At 45.4% G+C, this 26539-nt stretch overlaps 1 protein-coding gene across 1 annotated transcript; it reads left to right on the forward strand.

The window, feature by feature from the left end:
- The first annotated feature begins 107 nt into the window (after positions 1-107).
- On the forward strand, positions 108-25878 carry bcl2b (BCL2 apoptosis regulator b). Its single transcript, XM_034555888.1, has 2 exons — positions 108-1577; positions 23047-25878. The coding sequence occupies exons 1-2, from the start codon at positions 1029-1031 to the stop codon at positions 23182-23184; spliced, it is 687 nt and encodes a 228-aa protein (XP_034411779.1). The 5' UTR covers positions 108-1028; the 3' UTR covers positions 23185-25878.
- Positions 25879-26539: the final 661 nt, after the last annotated feature.

Genomic DNA, 26539 nt, shown 5'->3' on the forward strand with positions numbered 1-26539 from the left:
AGATAATAAGGAGACACGCAGGACAGATGAAGGAGCTCAGGGAAATTGTATACAGGTGCATCAATGTAGTACTGCAGGGTTGGAGCCTCATCCACAAGGGGGTGGCTGGAACACATCAAAGCAGCCCCTTAGAACGGCGGGGTGAATGAACCAGGATCCTCTCGAAAGAGCTTTTCCTTGCACATATATTTTTTTTGGTAAGCAACTAAACGAAGGCTCTCTCTCTCTCTCTCTCTCTCTAGCTTCTTTTTTTTCTGGGTTAAGATTTCAGTTTCAATTGTGTTTAACGGCTCCAATGTGAAACCGCTGGTCCTGTCAGTGCAGTTCTTCGTGTGCACTTTGGAGTCTCCGAGCGCAGCCATAGGAATGACTTTGCGCGGCTGACGTCAGGAATACCTCACCAGCAGCACCGGCGGTGGGCAGGGAGCTGCTTCTTCCGAGGAGAAGGAGGAGGATATGAGGAGCAATCGTGGAAGAGGAGTCAGTCCGACCTTGTCTGGCTCGCAGTCCCGCGCCCGGTCGTGCGTAAACGCTGCAAAAAGAGTTGGCTGCGTCTGAAGCCACTTCGGGCGCGTACAACTTTGGCCCTCATTCATGGTTTTTTTTTTTTCGGGGGGGGCGGATTCGCAACACATCCACGTCTGGGTGATGTGCACAGGAATACATCAGCACTACTCCAACCTCTTCCGCATATTGGATTTCAATGCAAAGAGAAGGTCGCCAACGTCCCTCTTAAGGATTCGGGAAATGAAGACTGCTGCTGACGGGGACTCTTTTCCTTTTCTTCTTTTTTTAAACTTTTGAAAGCTTTTTTTCTTTTTTTTTTCCTACGCAGTTTTGATTAAAGGATTTTTGATCAACTCGCGAAAGCAATTGTCTCCATGTGCAGGGAATACTCGTTGCATGGCATGTATTAGAACGCAGCCGAGTTGTGGATCGAGCCTGCGCGTCGTACAGTGCACACATCCGAGCACAATGCGTCTGATTTGAACCCCTCCGTCTGTACGAAGTGCCAACATTCAGCCGGTATGGCGAACGAGTGCAATCGCAACATTGTGGAAAAGTACATCTGCCATAAACTCTCCAAACGGGGCTACGTGTTTGGATTTGACGACGTCCGAGATGAAGATGCCGCCGATGACGGCTTAATAGTTGTCCCGCCGCCGACTCTGGTCCGCCGGTGCCGTGAATCCGGCACCGGGCCCGACATCGAGAGCGTCCCCCACCTCTGCAAACGGCTCCCGCAGTCCGACCCGACCGCCGCCATCCACCGGGTCCTGCGCGAGGCTGGGGACGAACTCGAGAGACTGTACCAGCCGGACTTCACGGAGATGTCGCGGCAGCTGTACCTCACCTCCACCACGGCGCAGCGGAGGTTCGCCGAGGTGATAGACGAACTGTTCCGGGACGGGGTGAACTGGGGCCGGATTATCGCGTTCTTCGAGTTCGGGGGCACGGTGTGCGCGGAGTGCGCCGCCAAGCAGGAGATGACCTCGCAGGTGGACAACATCGCGGAGTGGATGACGGAGTATTTAAATGGACCTCTGAACAACTGGATACAAGATAACGGGGGATGGGTAGGTCTGATTCCGTGTAGTTGAGCGCTTTGCAGTTGTGCTGTGCCCCGGGGGGCGAACAAGACCTCCTTGAGACGTTTCAATCAACACGCGCACCGACTGTATACAGGTTCATTTAGACCAACGCGTGCATTCTGGTGGAACACAATATGACCTCTATCATTAGTGAACCAATTAAAATAAAGAAAATCTATTTCTCTAGATGTCCCCAACGTATGTAGACGGGGGACGGCCTGTCTTGTGGTGCTGCTCTGATTGGACGCTCATAGGTGGCTGTTAAACCTATCGGACCAATCAGACCGCGTGCTCTGTCACACCTCTTGACGCTCTCCATAAATCCCGCCCCGTGGACAGGAGGGCCAGTGGCAGCCACGCAGAGGGGGCCAGAGGGGGTTCGAGGGGGTTCCAGGGGCAACTGAGCCGGTCCAAACTGTACACGATGCGTCGGTTGCCACAAATTTAAACTTTGTGGCAACTTTGATCCGCATGTACCTCCCACGCAGAGCTCTACCCGGCAACGTGCTCCGGTGACGCGACGCGTTAGGTCGTGGGTTGCAGCAGGTTGGAGGGAGGAGGCCAGACGCATGTCAGCAAACTGAAGACTATTGAATTAATGCGCGTGGGCCCCCACGGGCATGGCTGGACAGGGCTCAGCTATATCGAGGCCATTTTTACATACACACACGTCATGTACACATTCAGAGAGAAATGTAAAGAGTTGAATCTAAAGAAGAAGAAGAAGAAGAAGAGAGAGAAACAAAAAGTGCAATATCACACATTGCTTTTTTTTTTACAACAATTCTCTTGATCGGGCTCCTCTCCTGTGCTCTTCAGCTTTAGCTATTAAATCAACCTACCACAAATTAGCCTCTAATTAGCAGAGATGCTCTTAATGAGAGCATAACATTTGTGCAGCTTGGTTATCTTAGCCGGAAGGTATCAGAATTGAAGGGGGGCGACATCAATGATTCATATTGAACATTTCATCTCAAAGGGAAGGGCCATTTAGCATTCCCCTTGAGTGTGCCTTGCCCCTGGAGGTGGCAGGTTGTGCCACATATCAAAGGCAGGCAACGGAGGGAGGGCCCTCCTGGAGCTGCAGCGTTAATCTGCAGCTGCTGTGTTTAACATACAGTCCTCTGTGCATCTAGGTTGGAACTCTTTTGTCTGCCTTTCTTTCTTTCTTTTTTTTTAGTCCTGCGTCTTGAAGCCTGGGCTGCCAGAGATGCCTGCTCGAGGTCTCTGGAGCCTGTGGCCGCTGTGCAATAATGTAGGTCATCATAGTCTGTGTTTTCCAGCTGGGCGGAGATGTCTGTGTCTCTGCTGCTCTGCATCCACTTGAGAGAAAGAGAGTACTGCCTTTTTAATCCAGTGGATTATTTAGGATTATATGAAAGCGCATGGTCCCACTTTGGGCTCATATTGGTGGATTTCTGCACTCAGCGCTGAGGAAACTATATAAAAATGACTTTGACTCAAAGTAGGCTCTAAATCAATTTAATGCAAAGTGTACGTACACACATTTGGAGCTTGTGAGTTTATACCTGGGATGTTTTTAGGCTTCAGCATAGACGGATAGAAATCTGACAGTGATGTTGATTTATATAATCATTTGAATGGCTGTCGGGTGGTGGATTTCCTGAGGTGTGTGCAATTCAGTTATAACCTGACGTCCAATAACTGACACTCTAGAGAGAGCTTGTGCCTGTGCTCCACATAGCGTCTTTGGATTCCAGCTAACCCTTTTTTATTGTTTGAATAGGGTCTGAAATATTGAAAAGTCACTGCGTCATTCAGCATGTGCCAAAAAGGTGGTTGTCCAATAACGTTTGCAGCCATACTCTTATATCCTGAGGAGTCTGGGGTGTTTCTTTGGCAAATAACGTTTTTTTGTGTTGTTTTTTGTTCCGATGTCCCTCTGAATTATGCATCCGCACCCCAAGTTGTTGAGATTTCAACGTTGACGTTTCCCCGGAGTGGTCTCAGGGCGGTAGCCGGGATTTTAGAGATACTGAGGTAATGTGTCCCATGGTCTGGAAATATCTCCCTTTATCTGTGAGAGTAATGCAAACAATGCTGGAATCAACAATAAAATCCAACCACGTGAACCATTTAAAAAAAAATTGTGTAAACACTTTCAGTTGCTAAAACAAAATTCCCAGAAAACAGAAAAAAAACTAGGACATGACATCCAGTCTCCTCTCTTCCCGACAACAGCTGCCATGTGATGTGGTAGTGTGAAGCTACATTTTTTTATATATATTCTAATCTGTTCAACCTTTTTTTTTTTTTTTTTTTTTTTGCTAAATGTTTCCATTCAGTTTGTGAGTCACACATTTTCAAGGTTACATATGGGTCAACGTGTTTCCGTTCATCTCATCTGCCAGGTGCTTTCGGCTCTGTGAGGGTACAGATTACAACGAGTGTATTCTTTCTCTTAATTGGGTTTACGCCGCCCTGAACTAACAATGAAGACAGAATAAACATAGCTATATGTAATTTTAGACATGTTGTGTTTATAGTCAGTTACACTGTCCATTGTGTTATTGTATGCAAGAGGTGAGTCTTGTGTTTTTCCCCCAACCCTCAAAACAAAGGTGGGGGCTAAACCAGCTACTACTGACATTTTGACACGTGAGAGTGGTGTGGTAACAGCCTTCTATCAGCAACCCTCTGTTTCCTCTTGTTTTGGTGACAATTTGAGTCCAAAACGGGGGTGCCCACTAATCTTTGTTGAGTCTGGGCATCACCGGCCGTGAGTCAAATACACCTTTTAGTGAAACAAAACTATCTGCCTTTTAGACATAACAAAGCAGTTACTGTATTTGCACAAAAAACAAACAGCTGAGGGTGAAATAGCTCCCATTCTGCTCTGATTACTTCCCACACTCTGGGACATAAAACCACCGTCCTTCCATTGTCCTCAACGATCAGTTTTTCCTCCACCTGTATGAATTCACCCTTTTGTGGTGGCAGCAATTACACCCATCAGGGGATGATTGCTTTCAGGCTGCGGGCCCTCACCCACGCGCGGTGCATGTGTTTATTTACGGGGGGCCGCTCTGAAAACACAAATGGCTTGACCTCAGACATTTTGACTGGGGGGTGGGGGGGGCATGGAGCGAGACAGGCTACAGTGGAAGGCTAACAGAGAGCGGCTCCAGATATGACGTTGAGAAATGACTTTCTTTGGTCCAAACTGATACAGGTCAACAACTATTGGATTGATTGCCGTGATATTATGTACAGACATTCATGGTCCCCAGTGGATTCACCCCAAATTGTACACCTGCAAAACTAACCATATCCCCATCAGGTGCACGTTGTATTTACGGCTGTTGAGCAGAACGTTAGCATGCTGACGTTGGCCCTGTGTAGCTAGCGTGACTATGGACGTGTCTTCTTTTCATGTGGAAGACAGACAAAGGCCATAAATCACCTGAAAGCCTTTTTGAAGTCTCCAACAACAGGATCAGGTGTCTGAAGAATGCTGCAATCCAGGTGGCCTATGTGTGAGAGCACTGTTGGTGGTTGAATGAGATGCCATGAAAAGCAACGTGTGTGTGTGTGTGTGTGTGTGTGTGTGTGTGTGTGTGTGTGTGTGTGTGTGTGTGTGTGTGTGTGTGTGTGTGTGTGTGTGTGTGTGTGTGTGTGTGTGTGTGTGTGTGTGTGTGTGTGTGTGTGTGTGTGTGTGTGTGTGTGGAGAGACAGAAAGACAGACAATGTCAGTTGGCTTGGGTTGGGTCCACCCTGTGGGGGCTTCCCTGAGCACAACCTGCTAGTCGACGGGTGGGACCTGCATGTTGCTGCGGTGTTGCGGGCATCTGGCTCCCCCCCCCACCACCACCACCACACACACACACACACACCTCCCCCCCCCTCTCTCTCCTGTTGAGGCTGAGTGGATCTGGGACAGCGAGGAAGTCATTAATCTCTATATAGGTGACATGGCGGCAGAGTAGGGGAGGAATACAAAACAAAATAAAGCAGAACAAAAACAAAACCCCGATGAGATCTCACTTACATCCAATTTGCATCTCCTCGATGCAACTTCAATCCGTTAAACACGAGTCGATACTAAGAGCGGCAACGTTCAGGAAGTGTTCATGGCTTCGCTTCCCGTGGCTTCGAGCTGCTCTTCCAACAACAGGAAAGCTACGTTTGAGGAGACGTGATTGATCCATCCGCTCCGAGCCAGAAATCTTCTCTTATCATTCTGTGCCGTCACAGTCCGTTGGTTTTCTTTTCTTTTCTTTCTTTTTTTTTATACCATCTGTTAATTTGTAGTTGTTCATCAGTCTGGCCTCACATAATTAGAGTGTGGAACTAACTGCGCTTTCTTCTTTCTAGCAATCAGACGGAAGGGAATAAACAATTACTTATGCAAATAGCATTTATTTATATTTATATTTTTTTCCAGCATTTCCAAAACAAAGAAACAACATCATTTTCACTGCTGGAGAAGCAAAACGCGTCTGGCTGAGACTCTTGATTGTGGACTCTCAGCTCTGTAGTGGAGTCTGTACAGTACAAAAGGGCTCAGTGTGGCTCAACGTACCCCCTCTTTGCTGCGCAGGCCTCGGCCGTTCGCCATCTGCCACTGTGTTTACACCCGTCAGCCCGACAACTGGACTCTCAGAAACATTTCCTGAAGTCGCAGGCGGCTCTGAGCCGTAACGCTCTGAATTAGTCCGACATGAATACTTTCTTTCTGGAACAGGCCTGCAGTCTCTCAGCTATCTTGGTCTCTGAGACCCCCAAAGCAACAAGACCATTGTTCCAAATGTTCAGTCCGATCTGCTTTGGTTGGTTTCTACTCTGAGATCACTTCTATCTGAACTGCTGCCTGAATGGAACTAGTGGCTGACTGTTTGGTCTCTGTGTCCATGCCTGCTCTGTGGCCTGCTCTGTGCGCAAGTCATATTTTTGATTTTTTTCACAATATGACAAACTGATAGATTTTTTTTTGTTGCCATTTTCACCGAACAACTATTTTCATACAGCCATGCCTGCTTTGCCTTATCCGCCTCCAGCCTTTCACCTCTTCATAGAATCACAAACATAGGGTTTTGTTGCAGCTGGATACGGTGCAATGAATAATTCAGATATTTATTCCAAAGTTGCACTGCAATCCTATTTATTTTTTTGACAATAAAAGCGAGTCGAGCCCTCAAACGGCAGACACGTTGTCATTCTTAATTATAGAAAAGGCTGTTATCGTGAAGACTGTCTCGCTATACAGCTAAAATTCACATTGCTCTTCTTTACGCTGCCGTCGACTGAAACGTAAGGTCAGACATTGAGTTTGATCTCTTTCAGCTTGACATGACGCTGCTTGCTTTTATGAGCCGTTCACGCCATCTTTACCATTCCACGCATGGCGAGCATGCCGTGAACACGCCAGAAATGTGCACCTTTTGTTGTGAACAGAAATCACTTTAACGACACGGTTTAGCGCATAAATACAGTTATCCTTTCCTTTTCTTTTTTACATTCCTGGAATAATATATCTGGTGCTTTTGTGAGGGCTGTGTCCCGACCTCACTTCCCTCCCAGAGAGAGCCTCCACCCCGTCCTGTGTGCTTATTTCTGGGCCTCCTCAGAGGCACAGGAATGTCTGCAGCAGCGACTGTGAATAAATAATGGAGGCGACCTGGGTGTTCCTCTCCTGAGTGGCCGATTTCTGTTGTTGGCCGATCACGTCCGCTGAGCATGCTTCATTCAGGAACCACTGTAGGCCATTTGCGCACTGACGTGTGTGTGTGGTTTATGTGTTTGTTTTATTTGTCTCTTGCAAACTCTCTACCATGCGAGCCTACGGATTGGGTGTTTGTGATTTAAGCCACTTGATTTGTGTTTGCTTTTTTATCGTTTTTGCTCAAATCAGTAATCACCTCAAACCTGTTGTCTTCCAGTTTCATGAGGGACACGTGCCTGAGCTGTTTAAAAGCACCAGTATCCCAGTCAGAACGCACACTGATGAATAATATATAGAGCAGATAAACTCGCACAGTAAATGGATGTCCCTCAAGTAGAACCCCAAAGGCTGTCTGCCGTGCTCCAGTCGAGAGATTACCCCTTCTTTTCCCCTCATCCTCTTTCTCCCTCTATGCGTCTCTCACTCGACCACCGGAGACCCACTTGTTAACACACGTGCCCGATCCCCGCAATAAACGACACGCGTATACCCCGAGACCTTGCTTCCGGTGTCTGGTAACGTTCTAGATTCCTGAAAAATGCAGGGACATGTGAGAGGCCTCTAAGTATAGAAGCGTTGCCATCACTGCTCCCTGTGTGGTCCTTTTTTTTTAAATTGCCATGTTGTTACACATACATCGCCGCCCCATACGCCTCTGTGCTGTCCTTGTGTTCACATCACAAACTCGCCCGCCGATCTGCATGGAGGAAACCGTTTCAGAAGGCAGATAAAAGAGTTTTCCACCTTTCCTGTCATGGTGGGAGCCGGATAATGAGGAGCCTACTGAGACCCGAGTTGACTTTGCCACCGGGCACACCCTCACAAGCGGCGCCGCATATCAATATAGGGCAAGGTTAAACGGTTCCTCTCATTGTCTAGTTACTAGATATTTTTGGGACAAACCCCCAAAAGGGTTTTAATAGAGATTTGATCTTCTCAATTAATTTCCAGTGCCACAAGAGCCATTACTGATTGCAATGCAGCCGGGAGTGTCTAGTTATTCCTTGTTCAGCAAGACAGAGCCTGTTGCATGCATAGCATAACCTAGAATAGGTTTAATAGTTAAAAGTTTATCCAAATCACAAACACAAGACCTCTTTTGGCAGTTTTCATTCTCAATATAGAATGTAAACACAGAGGTTAGAGGAATCTCTAGAACCTGCAACATTGTTACTGGGAAGAAACAAACAACGTTTTATTTTATGCTGATGATAAATACATTTCCATTCACCTCCATTGGGGACAAGATTGTAAAGTAGTGACTCCCAATGTTTGGGCCACTTTATGGAAATGAAACTAGCTGCCATTTCAATATTGACACATTGTCACCTATTAGTACACACTAATGAGAGTAATCTCGGCATCCTTTTGGTCTCCACCAACGGCTGAGGGTAATATCAGTCTCTTTAGCTGTGAAATGCTACGCCAACTTTGCCTGATATTTGGTGCTCGGGGGGGAAAACAATCATCTGTCTGCTGTAGCTGAAAAAGGGACAAAGATAAGAGCGGTGAGACGGAACCAAAACAAAGTTGCGTGTCGTACAACCAAAGCAATGAGCTTAACATGGACTGTTGCACCTTTTAAAACCTGAAACTGTAAACGGGAGTAAATGGCAAAATACAAATTTGTTTTTGGTGGATTGACCCTTTTAAGGTTTATAGAGTTAATAAACGCACACACGAGCCAGCAAACACAGAAGCGGATGTGCTGGTGCAAATCAATTATTTGCTCTCCATGAAATGGCTGTGTGCACACGCCCACACATTTGCATACACATGTATACTATCGCACGTCAGCATGTACACACAGAAGCGGATGTGGTAGTGTGAATCAATAACGCTGTGTTGACAGTGACATGTGAGCCATGGCAGGAAGCAGATGGCCCCGGGGTGCATGGCTTCCTCTTAGCGGTGCCATTCAGCCTCACCACACACACACACACTCACACACACACACACACACACACACACACACACACACATACACATACACACACACACACACACACACCACTACCATCTCCGCTGGGATTTCCCGGTGCAACTATCCACAGCACACTGGCCATTAACAAACAGCATGCCATTATTGGCTCTTCTCTAAAATGTACATGCCCTCCTAAACAAACCAAAAAGACAACTGCCAGATGATGGTAAATAGATTTCTCTGCCTCGTCCGTGGAGGTCTGGGGTAAATAATTCTCCGTACCCCCTCCCCAATGTGATATTTGGCAGCAGAGCAAATAGCTCCCAGGAAATCGGATCTGTTTCACTGAATGCTGAGTGAGGTCAACCATTGCTCTGATATCACTTTGACGACGCGTTATTGATTGAGCATTTCCGATGGCATCTCTAAACAAAGACTCAATTAACACAGTGAACTAGTGGCTGGAGACGTCAGGTCGTATGTGAAGGCGACGTACTGAAAATTCATGCGGTTCGGGGGAAAAAGTGTCTCTCGCCGGAAAAGACGTCGTCGAGATGTTCTGACACTTTTAAAGCGGACGACCTTCCGCAGTGGGTGTGTGCAACGGAGAGCTTTCGCTCCTGGCGACGCTCCCGCAGCACCGCCCTGTTGGCTGTCACCTTTTGATGGCGACTGATTGGGTTTGAAGCGCAGATAAAATGATCGGCCCCCCGACGTTTGGAAGATAAAAGCTTTGCCAGGGGAACGTTGTTTTGCTGCTGCTAGCTAGCGTTTCAGGGCAGCCAGTGATCAGCGTTCGCGAAACTCAACGCCCTCCCGAACTCTCGAGGCCCTCTCCAACTCTCTACAACCAGATTATGTCGGCACGCTGCAGTGAACAGACATTTTGTTGCCGTCGCAGACGAACCCTGCGCTTTTCAGAGGACTACAGCGGCATGCCACTTCTGACGGGGATATCTCGCTGGCGGAGCCTTACTCGGTATCGCCATGGCGTTATATCACATCAATCCCACTGGGTCTACTCTGAAGATGTGCTGCCTTTTAATTGGTTGTTGGGCTGTCATTACGACTTCAAATAATGACAGACGCTTCAAAGAAAACCGGGAGCATTGAAAACAGGACGACAGACAGTGATTCCTTTTCTTCTTAGGTATTTTGTTGAGCATTTTTTTTTTGTATTTTCTTTTGCACAATGCAGTTGTGCTTTATGCCCGTGTATGTTCTAAGTATGCAGGCATCTTGTGACTTATGTCGGAGGACATTTTTTTTTTACGATGCCTGGATTCAGTTATGTCAGGCGCCATTTTGCTTCATAGAGTGTTAAGTGCGACATGTCTAGACGGGCCTCATGTCGGCAAATCTAACCACCAGAAGTTTAATCAACTCTGCAAATTGCCTTATACATTTGCTTCGTTTATCTTTCACAACTTGTGGCATTTGGTAGTGAAAGAGCTGTAAAAAAAAAAGAAAAGGAAGAAAGAATCCATTACAGATGTATTTTCTTGAGTTTAATCAAATATACTATTTGTAAAAAAAAAGACCATTGACTATCACTTTGCCAAATAATCAGCCAGCTTTTGCAAACTCATTTTCTGATACCACCCAATCTCAGAACCCTTGACCTTCAATGTCTCCGGATTTGAATTAATGCGAGTCTACATTCCTGCACTCCAGGGAGGACAGCGGGTCGAAAATATTCTCCTGTGAAATGGCTGGACTTCACAAGCTGTCTTTGATCAGGAGGTGAGGCTAACAGGGTTGAATAGGAGGAGGAGGTGAGACGGAACGGCGAGCCAACAGAGGAGGCTTATAAAGCTATAAAAAAGGCAGTCCAGGCCTTCTTGCAGCCACAAGAGTGTCGAGACTGCTGAGGTAACCGCTGTAAAAGGAAAAGGAAAGAAAAGTATGGATGGTTGGCAAAGTCCGATCAGGCCACCAAGATTGAAAGGCCAAAGCAAAATGGAGCTCGCAGAGCAAATGGATTTGTTTTAATTGGGAGTTCATGCTGTTAGGGGAGAGGTGCAGCAGTCGGAGTAGATTAGCTCACTACGTAGAAATTTATGGAGCAAACTTGGATAAAGTTGCCTGTTAAAGTCATCTGACTCAACAATCATCTGATTCTCAGCTGATCCATCTGCTGACTGAGAAAGTAGAGGAATGTACTGGTGAAACACCCACATGGGCATTACATAGCACAAAATACAGATTTACAGCCCCAGCTCAATAAACAGTATGTGTGCATTTTTTCTTGTGTGATTTAAAGTCTCAGTTTTGGCCAGGATATTCTAATATTCACTGCACAGCCGCATCGAGGCTATTCAGGCAGGCACTGAATACCACTAATGACATTTGTCAAGGATTATTCCAGGGAGAAAATGGCAAAAGAGAAAAATAAATCTCCTCTATCGTGACAGTGACGCGTGCCTTATTAGCTTTTCACACATTTTCACACCGGACCAGCGATGTCACAATACTTATTCATCGGGTTGGCTGTGCATGTGCTTTGGTCTCCGCATACAAGACAGGAAAGGTCACAGCGCTCCGAGTGAACTAACGTGCTCAAGATGGTTCAAACAATCGACCGTTTTGAAAGCATGCTGCTCAACATCGCTGTCTTCAAGGTCTCCGTGAGTCACATTGAACTCGGACCAAAGGAAGGATGAAAGACCAGGAACAGAAGTTGTGCCCGTCTCGGCTCTTAGCTGCTTCAATCGGCTTTAATTGCAGTTCTCTACCACTGAAAAGGGTTTAAATGCTATTTCATTACATAATGCAAGAGTGCGCAGTGTAGTCATGTTCCTTGCAGTCGACTTGGTTATATCTCAAGGTTCCTTCCCTCTCATATCAGGCCTCTCGGGCACACACAGTGCAGTTGTTTGTTTCCACACATCAATGCATTCCACTCATTCCTCTCCCCCTGGAAGAAAATATACTGGTTGCCTGAGAGAGGTCAATGAACTTTTCCTCAGAATTCCCAGCTTGAAAAGCTGAAAAGGGGAACAGGGGTTTAAAAAAGTTTTTTCTCAGCCAGGAGCGCGCCGGGGTTCATTCTGAGATTGCGGCTGACAGTAAAACATAACTTATACTGTGGATACATGCTTGGATGTCTCAGAGGGAAGTTAAATTGCGCAAGAATAAGTATTACGCCCCCTCACTCCCTCCCTCTCTGTTTCAAAATGACCTCATGCTCCATGCAGGGTAGAGAAGTTTTGTCACGCATTGCACAATTTCAGCCCTCAGCTCTGTGGGGAAGCTGCTTTCCTTCCCATATCCAGTTTTGCTTTGTCTTACAACACGGCGCATTCCTTTTTTAATTGATGCAAATATGACGGCAGTAGACAGCGGTGGAAGAAGTATTCTGATTTTTTCACTGAAGGACAACCCTGTGAGAATAATCTATTACAAATAAGGTCCCGCATTCAAAATCTTACTTCAAGGCCCTGGGAACATATTTTTCTCAACCCACGAGAACAGTGTTGGTTGTTTCACTGAGATTCTCTTTTCTGACTCATTAGTCTGAGGTGGGCGGGGCTCGATTCAGTAACGGTGATGTCACGTATTCCTGTGCCCCAATCATAGATTTTATAATATTTGAATCAAGATATGAGGTGACAGTCGAGAGGGTGATCGTTTATGTTGCCAGCTCCTGTCAATCAAATCGGACCAATCTACATCCACAGGGTCCTGATGAAGCCTGTAGATTTAAAGGCTTTAAAGACTTGACAATAAGCTTTCAGTGGCTTTAAGTGAAGTTTAAGCAAAATGTGCTTAAAGAAGAACAAGTACTACTCATGTGTTCCCCGTGACTGATGTATTATTTATTTATGACATTATTAGATTGTTAATAATATATAAGTAGCATTATATTGTTGTAGCTGGTCAGTGGAGGTCATCTACATTTATTTTTTTATTTTTTTACAGCATGTTCCTTATACCATTGGTTACAAACCATGGGGTCGGCCCCCCTCCAAAGAGTCTCAACTGAACGCACAAACATTTTTAAATAACCTTTTGTAAGACGACATACGAACCGATATGTTATTGTTAACAACCCCGTAGGCGTCTGAAACATAACAAGGAGCCTCACCAACACACTGCTTGTGGGGGGAGAACCAGCTAAATCTGTGAAAAATGTATCGTATTTTCTACAAGCTTATGTTTTTTTTAATGTTTATAAAATCTATCTGAAAAGTAACCGCAGCTGTTAGATGCATGTTTGTAGAGTACCTTTTTTTTTAAATACTACTAAAATATACATAGTTACTTTCCACCACTGGCAGTGGATGTCTTCACTTTGACCTTGACTTTGAAGACAGATTTGTCGCGGTTCGGCTCCTCTTCTCCTCTTCTCCTCACTTCAAAGGTGTTCCTGAGGGAGCTGCGCCTCAAACGGATGATTGTTTTCTCTGACATTATCGGACATCTGAGATCCTCGATCTGCGCCACACAGCGTGCCCCGTCCCGGACTGCGGCCTCTCTCATTTACATGGGTGTACACGGAGAATGCGACCTGAACCTGAAACCTGGCCCCGTGCACTCCAATCACGTAAACCGCTCCGATATCTTGTTGCCAAAACTTGACAAGCTTTCATTTAGCGTGCCCGGCTTTACAAGACGTCTCCTGTATGAAAGGGGAGACTGTGAGAGGCACCGGGCGTCTGGCTTTGATGTTCTGATACTTTCTCCTTTGCCGGCGTGTTCAACTCTCTATGAGACGTTATTACACTCGATTCCTTTAGCACTGCTTCCTTAATTACAGAGGCAACTTGGGATTTCATCAAAGGAAAAACGCCGCCCGCTTTTCGGAGAACATAAAATGTGCACATTTGTTACGGTTTGCTTTTTCTTTCTTCGACTTGGAGCTACAATTTAGGAGTCAGTTAATGGTTAAAGAACAAATACAAATCTCTTAGTTACAGTGTTTACCCAACTGTAGCTCTCCACTGCTGCTCCCCCTCCCTTTCTCCATGGTATTAGTATGACTACATGTTTGGCTTGCCTCTAGTCTTCTCCTAGTTACCCGCACAGAGTCTTTGCCTTAACCATACTTGGCTCTACCACAGAGAAGCCATAGTCTCAAGCCAGACAGTGATGTCATCCCACAGCATCTGGCAAAGGAAGTGACTTAACACTAAGTGAACTGTCAAGCTCTTTTCTTTGTTTTTACAAACACTCAGTCAGTCACTGCTGCCTGAAAGCACCTTTTGAGCACCAGGATTGAGTCATGCTGTTACATCACGGCTCAGCACAAGAAAACCACAACAACGGAAAAAAACGGACCGAAATGACTTCATTTCTCAAGTTTCGGAACAACCAGACATCGCATGCGCTGCACATCGAGCATGCTGCAGATGGTGATCCCACAAATCTCATTCATTACACCATATACAGTAGTCGCTTCTGGCTCCGATCATTCGGTCTATTTTGGGCTGCGCTGCATTTGGGACTGTGGTTGTGTGGTCTCGAGGTCTTCAGGGGTCAGTGGATGTGACTTTTAGGGCTTGAAGCAGCATGCCGCCCCCCCTCGTCACAGGAAATGAGCCTCTCCCATGGGCTCCGTTTGTCACAGGAGAAGCAAAAGGGCCACCTGGTTCCCACGGTCGCTATCAGAGGTTTCTATCTGAGCCAATCAGGCATAGGCACTCGGCTATGGGGGGGGGGGGGAAGCGGCTCCCACGCTCCCTTGTTTTGCCAAAAATAAGCTATATTCAGGTTCCTGTACACAGCAATCCAAAGCGGATTCAAAGCTGTTTGAAAGGTGAACGTTTCATCTCTGTGTTCAATCATTAACCCAAGCTGCAGTGAATATGAAGAATGGCATCCGGTTTTTTTTCGCCCGCTGGGTGCTTCTGTGTGTTTTTAAATGCCACAGACACTACTTGTATTCACCGAGTGGCTCTTTATACTTTTATACGTGCATTCTTGAGTCCGAAATTGGAACAAAACAACTCATGGAGGTCGAGAACTTCACACAATTACCTCAGAAAAAGCACCACAGTTCTTTGGTCTTCATTTCTGGAGCCCACAAACGCGTCACCGGTACAGCCGCGATGTACTCTGCGAGGCTTCCTTGGAGAAAACATGGAGTCATTAGACCGTCAAGTGGCAGACATCCCGTCTTTACTGGAAAGCCACTCAAGCCAGGTTAAATGCACTCAAAACACAGCAGCCTCAAACAAGTGTGGGTGATGACTCAGCGGCACCCTTTCCACTCTCTCCTCTGCTCTTGCACGTCATCGGTGGCCTTTTTAAATGGGCCGAGCAGCGGAGATGTGAGTTGTTTTATTAGATTGGTGAGTTGTTTTATTAGATTGGGCAGCCCTGCGCCAGAGGCTCAGATAAGGCCTGATATTTATAGCGGCACAGAAGTTATTCGACTTGGTCTATTGTCACTTCCTCCTCCGCTGAGGGGCAGGATGGGCTGCGACGAGGCAGACCTCCCCTGTCAGCTTCATTGTCTCTATTTATAGGAAGCCATTGTGCCACGTTTTGGGAACTGTGGAGGATTTTGGATCAATTGTTCATGTTGGAAAAAAAGGTTTCAAGGTCGAAATCAGAGGACTGGCTTGTTTTAAAAGAATGAAAGAAACGTACTGACTGAGCCGCAGAGGCGGTCTGATTTACTGTGAGGGAAAAGGATTGTCTCTCTTTGCTTTGATGTCTCTTTGCTGCATGCGGAAGTGACTGATTGTAAATGATACACCCCGAGCCTCAGTAAGGTGTGCAGATAAACCATGGAGTGCAGGAGGAGAGCGGATGTGAGGAGAGCAAACGCAGCCCGCATCCATCCACTCGTCCTCACCTCTCCGAGTCTGCAAGGTCACCCAGTCACTTCATTTCATGTCAAAGCGGTTATCAATTATCTCTTCGACAATACAGGGCCCGTACGGACTTTATCACTGCTGTTAAGTGAATATATCGGAAATGTTTGTCTGCTATCCAGAAAAAAAACGAGTAGCCGCTGCACAAATTGGACGGTTTATCTCCAGTGGTCCTCCTCCTCGATGGGATGAAAAATCAAGTTTACTGAAGCGTTCTTCATCTCCAAAGAAACCAAAGTCTCGTGTGTAAAGTTACAATCCTTGTTTGTCTGGCTGGCTGCTATCATGAGGAGCGTGGGTGATTTACTGGAGATCACGTTTCATGTTCCACCAGAGCGGGCTCGCTCCCACGAGAGAGCCCGCTGTTTTGTAAACACACAAAAGCTGCTGCCCACATTCATTTTAATGTATATATATATATATATATATATATATATATATATATATATATATGAGCCTTTAGGGTAGCATCCAACGTCATTACGGCTTCTCCCTTTACGGTTGGGTCCAAAGAAAGTACATTGCCAAAAGGTTTCCCCATTTCCTTTGTTTCAAGTCAGGATTCACTTCCAGCTCTCTTTTCTTGGCAGACAGACTGGTATTACTCTGCATTTCCATTGTGTGGCCATTTGAAAGGCTGTTAATTCACTCGGTGAATTCATAGGACTATTTAAAAGGCTTGATATTGTTAATGTCAAGTTTTGTGGCGCTTAATTTGCCGACAATTTCACATCATATGAAATCAGTTTAAGCTGATTTTATTGTGTCAGTTGAAAATGTCTCTTGGTAAGAAATTGCACTGCTTGGTTTTACCTGTAAAGATGGAGTTCATGGTTTAGAAGTATTCATGATCTCTTCTACGATGATTACACAGGTGGTTCACTGTCTCCTGAGCTGTTTGTTAGCTTAACTTAAAATAAATCATGAAATAATTGACCATACATTTGATTAGGGCTGCATTAGATTTTATTATAAAATCATCATCATACAATTAGATCAAATAAACCCAAAGATATTGCATTTTAAATCCTGGAACCAGAAAATATTCTGTCTTTAAATAAATGCGTAAAAGGAATAGTTGCTAGTATGCTTATGTTCTTTCTGGTGAAGAGTTAGATGAGAAGATCAATAGCACTTGTTTGTCCGTAAGCTAGAAATGACTAAATATGAGTCAACAGCCAGCAGCCGTTGAGCACATGTTAGCATAAAGACTGGAAACAAGAGGAACCCGACAAGGTAACAAAACCGCCTCCCTGAGACTCTTAAAGCTCACTAAATCAGGCTACATACATTTAAACATGTTTCATTTTAGTCCGATCCACAAAAAGTGTGTGTGCTGATCGGGCGTATTTCCTAGATTTGTGCAGTTTGTCATCGCTTGACTGCCAGGTTGTTGTTTCCAAGTATTGCAGTATTGTCCCAGTGCTGTGAAGGGCTCAGTGTCCTCAGCTCCAAGCTGCTTGGCGGTGCTGACACAAGGGGATTCACCGGGTAATGAGTATTGCAAAACAAACTCCTCTGTCATCTCATTTTTGCCGGACGAGTCGATAGCCTGACCTTGTTGCCAGACCAGAGGTTGCTGTCCTGACACCTATTGTGTGCCGAGAGGTTGTTTTTTTTGCATCCGGGTATGCATTCATACATACAATATTAATACATCCACATGAAAGGGATATCAGTGTATATTTGGATCAAATCAGATCAATTACAAAGGACATTTATGCCTTCTTTGCATTTCTTTCTATCTCCCATTACTCTCCCTTGGATCCCGAAATGGGAGTTTTGTTTGACTTTAATTAGGGGCAGAGAAATCTGCAAGAAGCTCATTACAAAATCAAAGAGGGGCGGCAGCAGCTGCAGCGTATGCAATATTATAAGTATGTTACAATGTGATCGCTGAGGAAATAAACAGAGAGTGGGGAGGTGCTCGGTTTAGAGGTGAATATAGCAGCAAAGGCACATTAATTACATCTTGAACTTTCACCCACATCCCTTTCTCTCAGTCTCAGTCCGCCCACAATTACCCACAGAAACATCCCAAAACAGAGGGATGACTGCCTAATCAGTTTTCTGTTTTGGCAAAGCCCTGTTTTTTTTGTTTTTTTAACGGAGCTAGCCAAGCACACAAGATGACTCATTATCCTCCTCACACGTCGGAGGGGGATCTTTCCCGAAAGCAAGGGGATACCCAAAGGAACTGGCAGAGGTTTGTCATTTCCTGTTACTCTCAAGATAGCGTAGGGCCATCCGAGGAAGACAACAAGGCGAAAGCTCTTTGTGTTCACGAGAAAGACACAAAAACCCAAAGGTCTAAATCATGTGAAAAACAAATCAGAGGTCGAGACAGGCGCTCTCCCGCTGGTGGGAAAAGCAAATCATGTGTGAAGCTTCCAGCCACGGTAACCATGACACTCTAGCAGCAAGTTTGCCACTCCATGGCCGAGTCTCGGATCCTCTCAAGTCTGACTCCTTTCCTCTGCATGTCTCTCCGAGGGATTCATTGTGTGCAGTAAAAAAGAAGGCAGTGTGTAAACCTGGCTTGGCATTTTTCCATTGGAGACTTGGCTTCTGTAGGGTGACCTTTCATAAATCTATTGATCCCCCAAAAAATGAATACTGTGGAGAACTGCAGCCTGGACTTTATTTCCCAGATGCATACCTGCTGTCGGTGGCAGATGGTTTGCTGCAGGGCAGCGAGATAACTTTTTGAGGATTGTAGTCTTGTGTGGATGTAATGCAGACGTTGTGTCCTTTCCTGTCCCTGCAAACTTTCAGCTTCACTTTGCCAGCTGCTGATACTTCTGTTTCTTCAAAAGGCTCACGTGTTTCACAACGACAGTCGATACAAAAAAAGAATGAGGGAGAGGAAGGAGAAGGAAAAAAAGTCCCACGGTTTTGTTTTTCACCCTACTCACATGGTTTTCCAGGAGCATGCCTCAGTCTCATGATATCCACCTGACACAATTCCTCCTCCCTCCCCCAGCTCTCCCCTGGGTCAATCTAGAGTTATCACCGCCAATGTCCTTGTGGGATTCTTTTAAACATCCATCACCGCTCTTATGAACCTCTTACCGTAATTGGCCCACTGCTGTTCCAGACTTAAATCTAATGCCGGCCGTCTGGGACATATTGAGGACACGCATCATGAGTTTGCCATTTTGTTGGGCCTATAGCTGGCGGTCAGTCACATGCACATGCTGCTGGAGCCACCGGGTTTATGTTGAAGCCTCAGCAAACTGTTGTTTTCCTGGAGGAGGTGAGGGGGGAAACAGACGGAGGCACTGTTTTTGCCAGCTAACACATTTCCCTCAGCTGGAGGTTGGACTGAAGAGCTTGTTCTCGATTAAATACCTGAGTCCTGGAGAGGAGGGAGGGAGAGAGGGAGGGTAGCATTGCTGAAAGACAGTGCTTGTTCACACTTCTCTAGAATAAAGCCACCTGACATTTTGCTCTCCATTTCCAGCTATCTTTCCAGCAGTCTTTCTCGTAAACACAAAGAGCTTTCGCCTTGTTGTCTTCCTCGGATGGCCCTACGCTATCTTGAGAGTAACAGGAAATGACAAACCTTTGCCAGGCATGGCTAGGGATGGCAATGTCAGTTGGCCCACTACCACATCAAGTGTTTCTCATTAATTACCTCGACTGTGGCAGCCCGCCAAAGTCTATTTCGTCCTGCCATAGTTTCATCACGAACCAAAAATAGTTTTACCCTTCACAGTGGTGCAAAGCGACCGGCTCTAGTTCGGCTCAGACCGTGAAAGGGGCTCGCAGCTCACCATGTAAGAAACATGAAACTAGGTATGATGTTTTCTTTTAAAGAGGTGTGATTGGTTAATTAAAAAAAGAAAAAATAGTTTTTTTGGGGGTGGGGGATAATTTAGCCTCACTGACTACAAAATAGATGACTGGATTTCCAGCATTGTATATCATTCACAGTGGCTTCACTGCTCAGTACGTCGGTGGCAAAAGGTTTTCCTTAGATTGATATTTACTGAAAAAAGCTATCTGCCAGCTTTAATTGATGATCCTCGCATATGACGGGCTGCAGCATTCCAAAAGTAACACAAACAAACATCTCAGGGTGCAGCCGTCGCGCTCCGCAAAGTCGCTCTGGTCTTTGAGTGCAACTTCTGAGCGTCTACATTGACATTGGCACAAAAAATGCAACATGTGAACATCCCGTCAGTGTTATTGGGCATAGAATGGACAGAGAACCTAAGACATAGAGTTTTGTCTCTGTTCATTACTATTTTATGTAATGACAAAATGTGTGAAAACACAGGCCTACTTAGACAGTAGCTTATTCACATCCTGATGATTATTATATGAGAGAATTTACTTGAGTTCACGCCGTTTAGTAATTATAAAAAGGGGCAAATGGCTGAGCTTTCAGCAGTTTCTGTGATTGATGCCCAGTCTTTATAATTAGCGGCATGTAAATCTAAACCAGTGAACACTGTTGCATCTTTAATGTGATTGACAACAACATTATCCCTGCACGATCTAGTATGTAGCGTTTCATTAACTCCCTGTCACTCAGCGTCTGGAGAATATTTATCCTTTATCTCCTGGTCTTTCCACCATGTTCTCCTCTATTTAAGAAAGTCTTAACCCTCTTAACAGTCCTTCTTTCGACTCAGCTTTTCACCCTTGAGAATAACTTATATCTTCACCATTTTTTAGTAATAGGAAGCCTTATGTCAACACGAGGCCAACATTTGTGGTTTTGTGTGAAATAACTTAATAATTAACTTTATTGAAGAAATTGTACTTGCTTGATTCTTGTTGTTCTGAGTTTGGACTCATGGTTTAATGCACTTATTGTAAGTCACTTTGGATAAAAGCGTCAGCTAAATGACATGTAATGTAATATAATGTAAAATATTTCAGCAAATATTGGATAAATTGCTGTGCATTTATTTTAGACATTGATGTCATTAACATTAGAGACGTTTGCTGGAAAAGTAATGATAATCACCCTCAGTTTTACTTTGTGCTTGGTGCTTACTTAGCACATGCTAGCATGGTGACATTAGCATTTAACATGTTAGCATTGCCGTAGTGTGCCATGTTAGCATGCTGACGTTAGCATTTAGCTCAAAGCACAGTGAGCTGCTGGCATGGCTGTATGCTCTTAGTCTTGTTTTTAGCTATAATAATAAAGATAATAATAAAAAACCACTCAGCTGCAACAAAGGAAATGCCATGTGCTTGAAGATATTGGCGGCTGATTTAAGAGTGCAGTGTGTTTTGACACCAGAGGGCCTCGATTGGGAAGAAACTGCTGATCCTTCCTCCTCTGTGTCACAGACTGGCCCCCGGCCTCAGGAATGCGACAGGATGGGAAGGGAGGCGAGGGAAACAGGAAACACTTTTTCCCCCCCGACAGCACTTCAGAATGGGTGTTTTGTGTGTTTAAAAAAAAAAAAAATGTTAGGCTTGTGTTTGATAAAAGGAAAGCTCTATATTAAAATGTGAGACTTGAAAAAGTCTATTGTGACCCAGTTTCGCTTGTGGATCAAGGTCGAACAAAACACGTGCATTCCAGTTAAAATTACACAAAACATAATTAGGCTACTGTAAGTAAATTGAGTTGAATCGAGACAGATTAAAACATAATGATGATGGATTCCCATGGGAACTGACACAGTAATGCTGTCGTGAATTAAACTTAACAATTCACCATTGTTCATAGGTTAAAGTTTCAGCTTAAAACAGAGGCATCAAAGGGGCTCAAACGTCCGGTCTCACAACGCTGCTACTAATCTGGTTAGCGTCATAACAAAAGAGTTTATATTCAACAGGAAAGGTTTGATAGATCCTCTCTGAAACATAATCTTTTCTTGTTAGGTTCAAGATAATCGTGTGTGTATGTGTGCGTGTGCGTGTGTGTGTGCGTGTGTGTGTGAGGATCTTAGCACCACGACTTCCTGTCCAGCTGCTCCTGCTGTCACTGCTCATGAGCAGATGTCTGTGTTTCCTCGTCGGAGACGCCACAGCCGTGGTATTTGCTCCACGGACCTTACATACACTCACACATACTGGAATTGTAACATGCCTCTTTTAAAACTCCTGTTGGCAGCAGAAAGCAGGGCACCCTCGGAGTAACATGAATTTATGTATGTGGGAGTGCTGCAAGCGCTCGTTCATGCGCTGAAAAGAAAAGAAGGAAAAAAAACAAGGTTCATTTGGGTGATTCCCATGTTTGTTTAGTGTGCGTTTCTGGGTGTGTTGTCTCTCTGCGTGAAAGGCGTCTGAGGTTGTGCGTAGGAGTGTTTGTGAGCAAACAAACAGTGATGGCTCTGCTTGTGGCATGGGTGTGATAACTCTTTGTCCTCCCATATACAGTATATTTGGCAGTGGTCAAGGGATTTACATCCTAAAGGGTTTGTTTGCCCAAATTACTTCCAGGTATTATGTCATGCAGATAAGTTTAGTTCTATTTGCTCGGATCTCACAAGACACAAGAACCAATGGGATGACAGCCATCATCATACTCTGAAAACCACGTTCACCGGAGGGGAAATACAATCGGCGCCACAATATGCAACCGAGGACTGAAACACTAACAAAATGCCCGTGGCTCCAAACATTATCCAAGTCCAAGGATTACTGTAGCACCCTTTGTCAACCAGGGGAGCAGATGATAACTAAATTAATGAAGTTAGCCAATAATTCAGTTTTTTTTCTTCTTTACTCTGTCGGTAGTGCATCCCACCACACAGCAGCTTTTACCTATTTTCTGTTTGCTAGCAGAAGCAAGTAAAACGAGGCCCCTTCCCACGAGGCAAAGTCAATGGAGAGCCATTGCTGGTCTTCCACTCCGGTGTGGGCGGGACATGATTGCGCTCGGTCTCCATCACAGACTGTATACAAGGAGGTCTCTATCCTTTATGGTGTTTTGGTTTTCTGGTAGACTCCACCCATCAAAAACCCCAAATGATGCAAGAACGCACTCGTAGGTAAACACACATTCTTTGCCGGCCCAATTAACTGTCTGTCTTTCTCTTCCTGTCTCTCTCCCAGGATGCCTTTGTGGAGCTGTATGACAGACAGAGGGACTCCCTCTTCAATTGCTCCTGGCCCTCCATTAAGACGGTCTTCGGTCTGGCTGCACTCGGGGCCGCCAGCCTCACCATCGGAGCATACCTTACTCAGAAGTGAACAAGCCCCTGTTCTACCAGCCTGACTTTGTTCCTCCTCCTCCTCCTCCTCCTCCTCCTTGTGCCTCTTCTTTTTTCTTCTTCTCCTTTTTATAGATGCCCCTGACCCCTCAGAGACAACCTTCAGACTCTTCCGAATCATGCTCTCTTCAAAGCCCTCTCTCAGAAAACTCCCTCTCCCTCGCCCCTCCATGTCAAAACAGACACAAATCAAAACAATTGAAGCAACCCGACGCACAGCCCATACAGAGCAAGTGGACGTCTTGAAAAGAGGCCGCTTAGATGTGATCACACTAAGCCGAGTACGACTGAGGAGAAAGGGAGGTGGCATGACTGGCATGCATCTATTATATTTTAATTAGTTTGGTTCTGCCTGCTTCTGTACTAGTTATAGCATGAATGTTGAGTGTTAGTGTAGACGTTGCATGTGTCAGAGCTCATGCGGGACCCTCTATTAGGAGGCCTTGACGACGGGGGTGCGCATGGACAATGATGCCCCACACCGGAGAGGAAGCGGCCACACGACCCGCCCCTGCTTGTTAGGGTGAAGAACCCCGTTTGAACTATGGACTCCGGTTACACCCCCCCCCCCCCTGACCCCCCCCCCCCACCCTGCAGCCGTCCTTCAAAGGACTTCCTCCACGGAACAGCTGCTCAGAATGTATAATGGAAAACAGCTCGCTACAACCAGCAGCGCGGTTTGTGTCTCCTGCTTTCACTCCTCAGACAGCTCCAGTGAACTCTGAACACACTCCAGCATTATACTCTCGCTGGCCTCTCAAGAGTCAGGGGAACACTGAGCTCTGCTGATCTTTCTTTCGCAGAGCTCGAAAGCTCCTTGATTGCGATCTGTGTGTTGGTTTTCATTTTTCTCAGCACGCCAAAATCCCCAAATTATGTGGCTTTTAAATCACAGGAAAAAAAGGAGGAGAATGGTGAATTTTTCAAGGAGTGAAAATCACGCCGAAGAAGCCCGTCGTTGCATAAAATATCAGATGTTGATGAATATATTGAGAGAAATGTTGAGCACAGCACAAAAGAGGGAGGTAAAAGTAATAGAAAGCCTCTCAGGGAGGCAATCCGCCACATAAACATATACGGGATATGAAATGTGCATTCCTCAAGTAAAGCGATGTGAACGAGACCACTCCTCTGCTAAAAAAAGAAAAAGAAATCACTCACCTTTAAAAAAAAAAAAAAAAAAAAAAGCACCATCACTGTTCACATATTAGCACCAAGCGACTCTTCAAGGATGACCGCTCTTTTCTATTTTCTACCACGGTTTCTACCAGCTTTCTTCCTCGGTCCGTTTGTGGGCAGATTGTTTGGGCTGACTCCGGTCAACATGTGTCCTCCAGCTGCTGAGGCCTCTGCTGAGAATCCACTCTGACAAAAGGCGCTTGTTGACGTAGACTGAGAGACAAAACTCGCCTGGCTACAGATGAGCACGTGGAAGACCCCCACCCCCACCCCCCCCACCCCCCGGTTTGGGACTGAAGCCAGTACGTCCCATGTGCTGGAACCTGAGATGCCCCTTCTCTCCGGTCCGCAAATGCATTCAGTCATTGATTTTGTTTTATTGATGTTTGTCTTGTGTTACAGTCTGATAGAAAATGTGGAAGTGCTCACTCACTCCAAAATATGTTTGGTTTATACTTTTTGGATAGTTGGTTATGGAGTTTTAAATTTTTTTTTCCTCTGTCATTAAAAATGGTCAACTTCTTTGTTGCATGTATGAAAGATAGGCCTGTCTTCACACAACAGATATGTGTAACCATATTTATAACAGAATAGGGTAGCATATAACAAAACAAATAACATCAAAGGAGTTGCATTTTTTCTATTTATTGAGAGGTACCAGATCACAGATTTTTTTTAACAGTACTTTGATGAAATTTGTATTGTTTTCACTTTTTCTATTCTAAAGGAATCACACTGTAATTTCTTTTTGCCCGGCTGCTATTATAACAAGAAAGATGTTTTCTTTTTCCTTTTTCTTTTTAAGTGATTTTCTGTGTCGTATTAATGTTGGCTTAAGGCTGCTATACTGTTGATTTTACTTTTACTTACAGCTTAAACTGCCACAGATTTACAGTATAGTTCTAGAGAGCTGAAAAACCAAAGTTAACTTGTAATCATCTTTAATTTAATTTTAAAGTAGCTTAAGGGGGGGAAAAAGCAGCTGTTCATTGAGGTTTTCTCTCTGTGGCAGGTTTGTCTAGTGTTGTACTATATCAGCTTTAACTTTTGTCAGCGTTGATAACTCTGCTTATCTGTAAAATGTTGACCTGCCAGACTTAAACCTGGTCTCAGTTGTCACTATAAACCACCCCATTTGATCATTACAGCAGCTCAGTGTGTGATATATTTCTAGTGGTGTGTGAATGCGCGTGTGTGCGTGTGCGCGCGCGCGTGTGCGTGTAAGAGGGAACCACAAGGTGATTTATGAGCAGGAGTAGGAACGGCTCAACAGCAATATACTGTAATTTTTATATTCTCTGTGCATATATGAATGTAGGCGCCATGGTTGCTGTACTGTTTTATGTCTATAATCACAAACCTGTAGCACTTAAAAAAAGAAGAGAAAAAAAAAGACAACAATTAATTGTGTTTCTGTTTACTGCTATATCCACAATAAGCTAGCGGGGTCATATTGTTCCTAATAAACCGGATTTCTCAAGCAGCTGCAGTCCAAGTTCATGTTGCGTCTGATTCTTCTTCTTCTTTTTTTTACAATAACCGATTCCATCAACTTGTCAGCAGACAGGACGACAACAAGAGACGTCTCGGGCTGAGGGGGCTGAGGGGGCAGCAGCAGCAGCAGCAGCAGCAGCAGCAGCAGCAGCGTTCCCTCTGATGCGCTCTCATCCACAGCTGGGACACTGAATGTGGAGCCGTCTCCTTGTGAAGGACTGTGAGGCGCAGCAGCCGCACCCCAGCAGACATCAAAGCTGTCCCCAAACACTGCACATGTCAGACCCCCCCCCCCCCCCCTCCCCTCCCCTCCCTCTCCTCCTCCTCTCCTCCTCCGTGCCCTGCACTAAACACAAGTGCAAAAAGACCCAAAATGCCCTGCGGCCAGGTTTTTGCACCCCCCCCCCCCCCCATCATCTCCCCTCTGTTCTGATCACACTCGTCTTCAAAGGCAACGGCACTCTTGCTGCTCGGTGGAATTTGTGAAAAGCATGATGCAGTAAAACTAATGTTGAAAGAGTTGGGTGTGCGTGTGGGTGAGGAGTGAAAGAACGTGGTGGTGTGTGTGTGTGTGTGTGTGTGTGTGTGTGTGTGTGTGTGTGTGTGTGTGTGTGTGTGTGTGTGTGTGTGTGTGTGTGTGTGTGTGTGTGTGTGTGTGTGTG

This window comes from Cyclopterus lumpus, chromosome 17 (assembly GCF_009769545.1).
Source record: "Cyclopterus lumpus isolate fCycLum1 chromosome 17, fCycLum1.pri, whole genome shotgun sequence".
Classification (NCBI taxonomy): domain Eukaryota; kingdom Metazoa; phylum Chordata; class Actinopteri; order Perciformes; family Cyclopteridae; genus Cyclopterus; species Cyclopterus lumpus.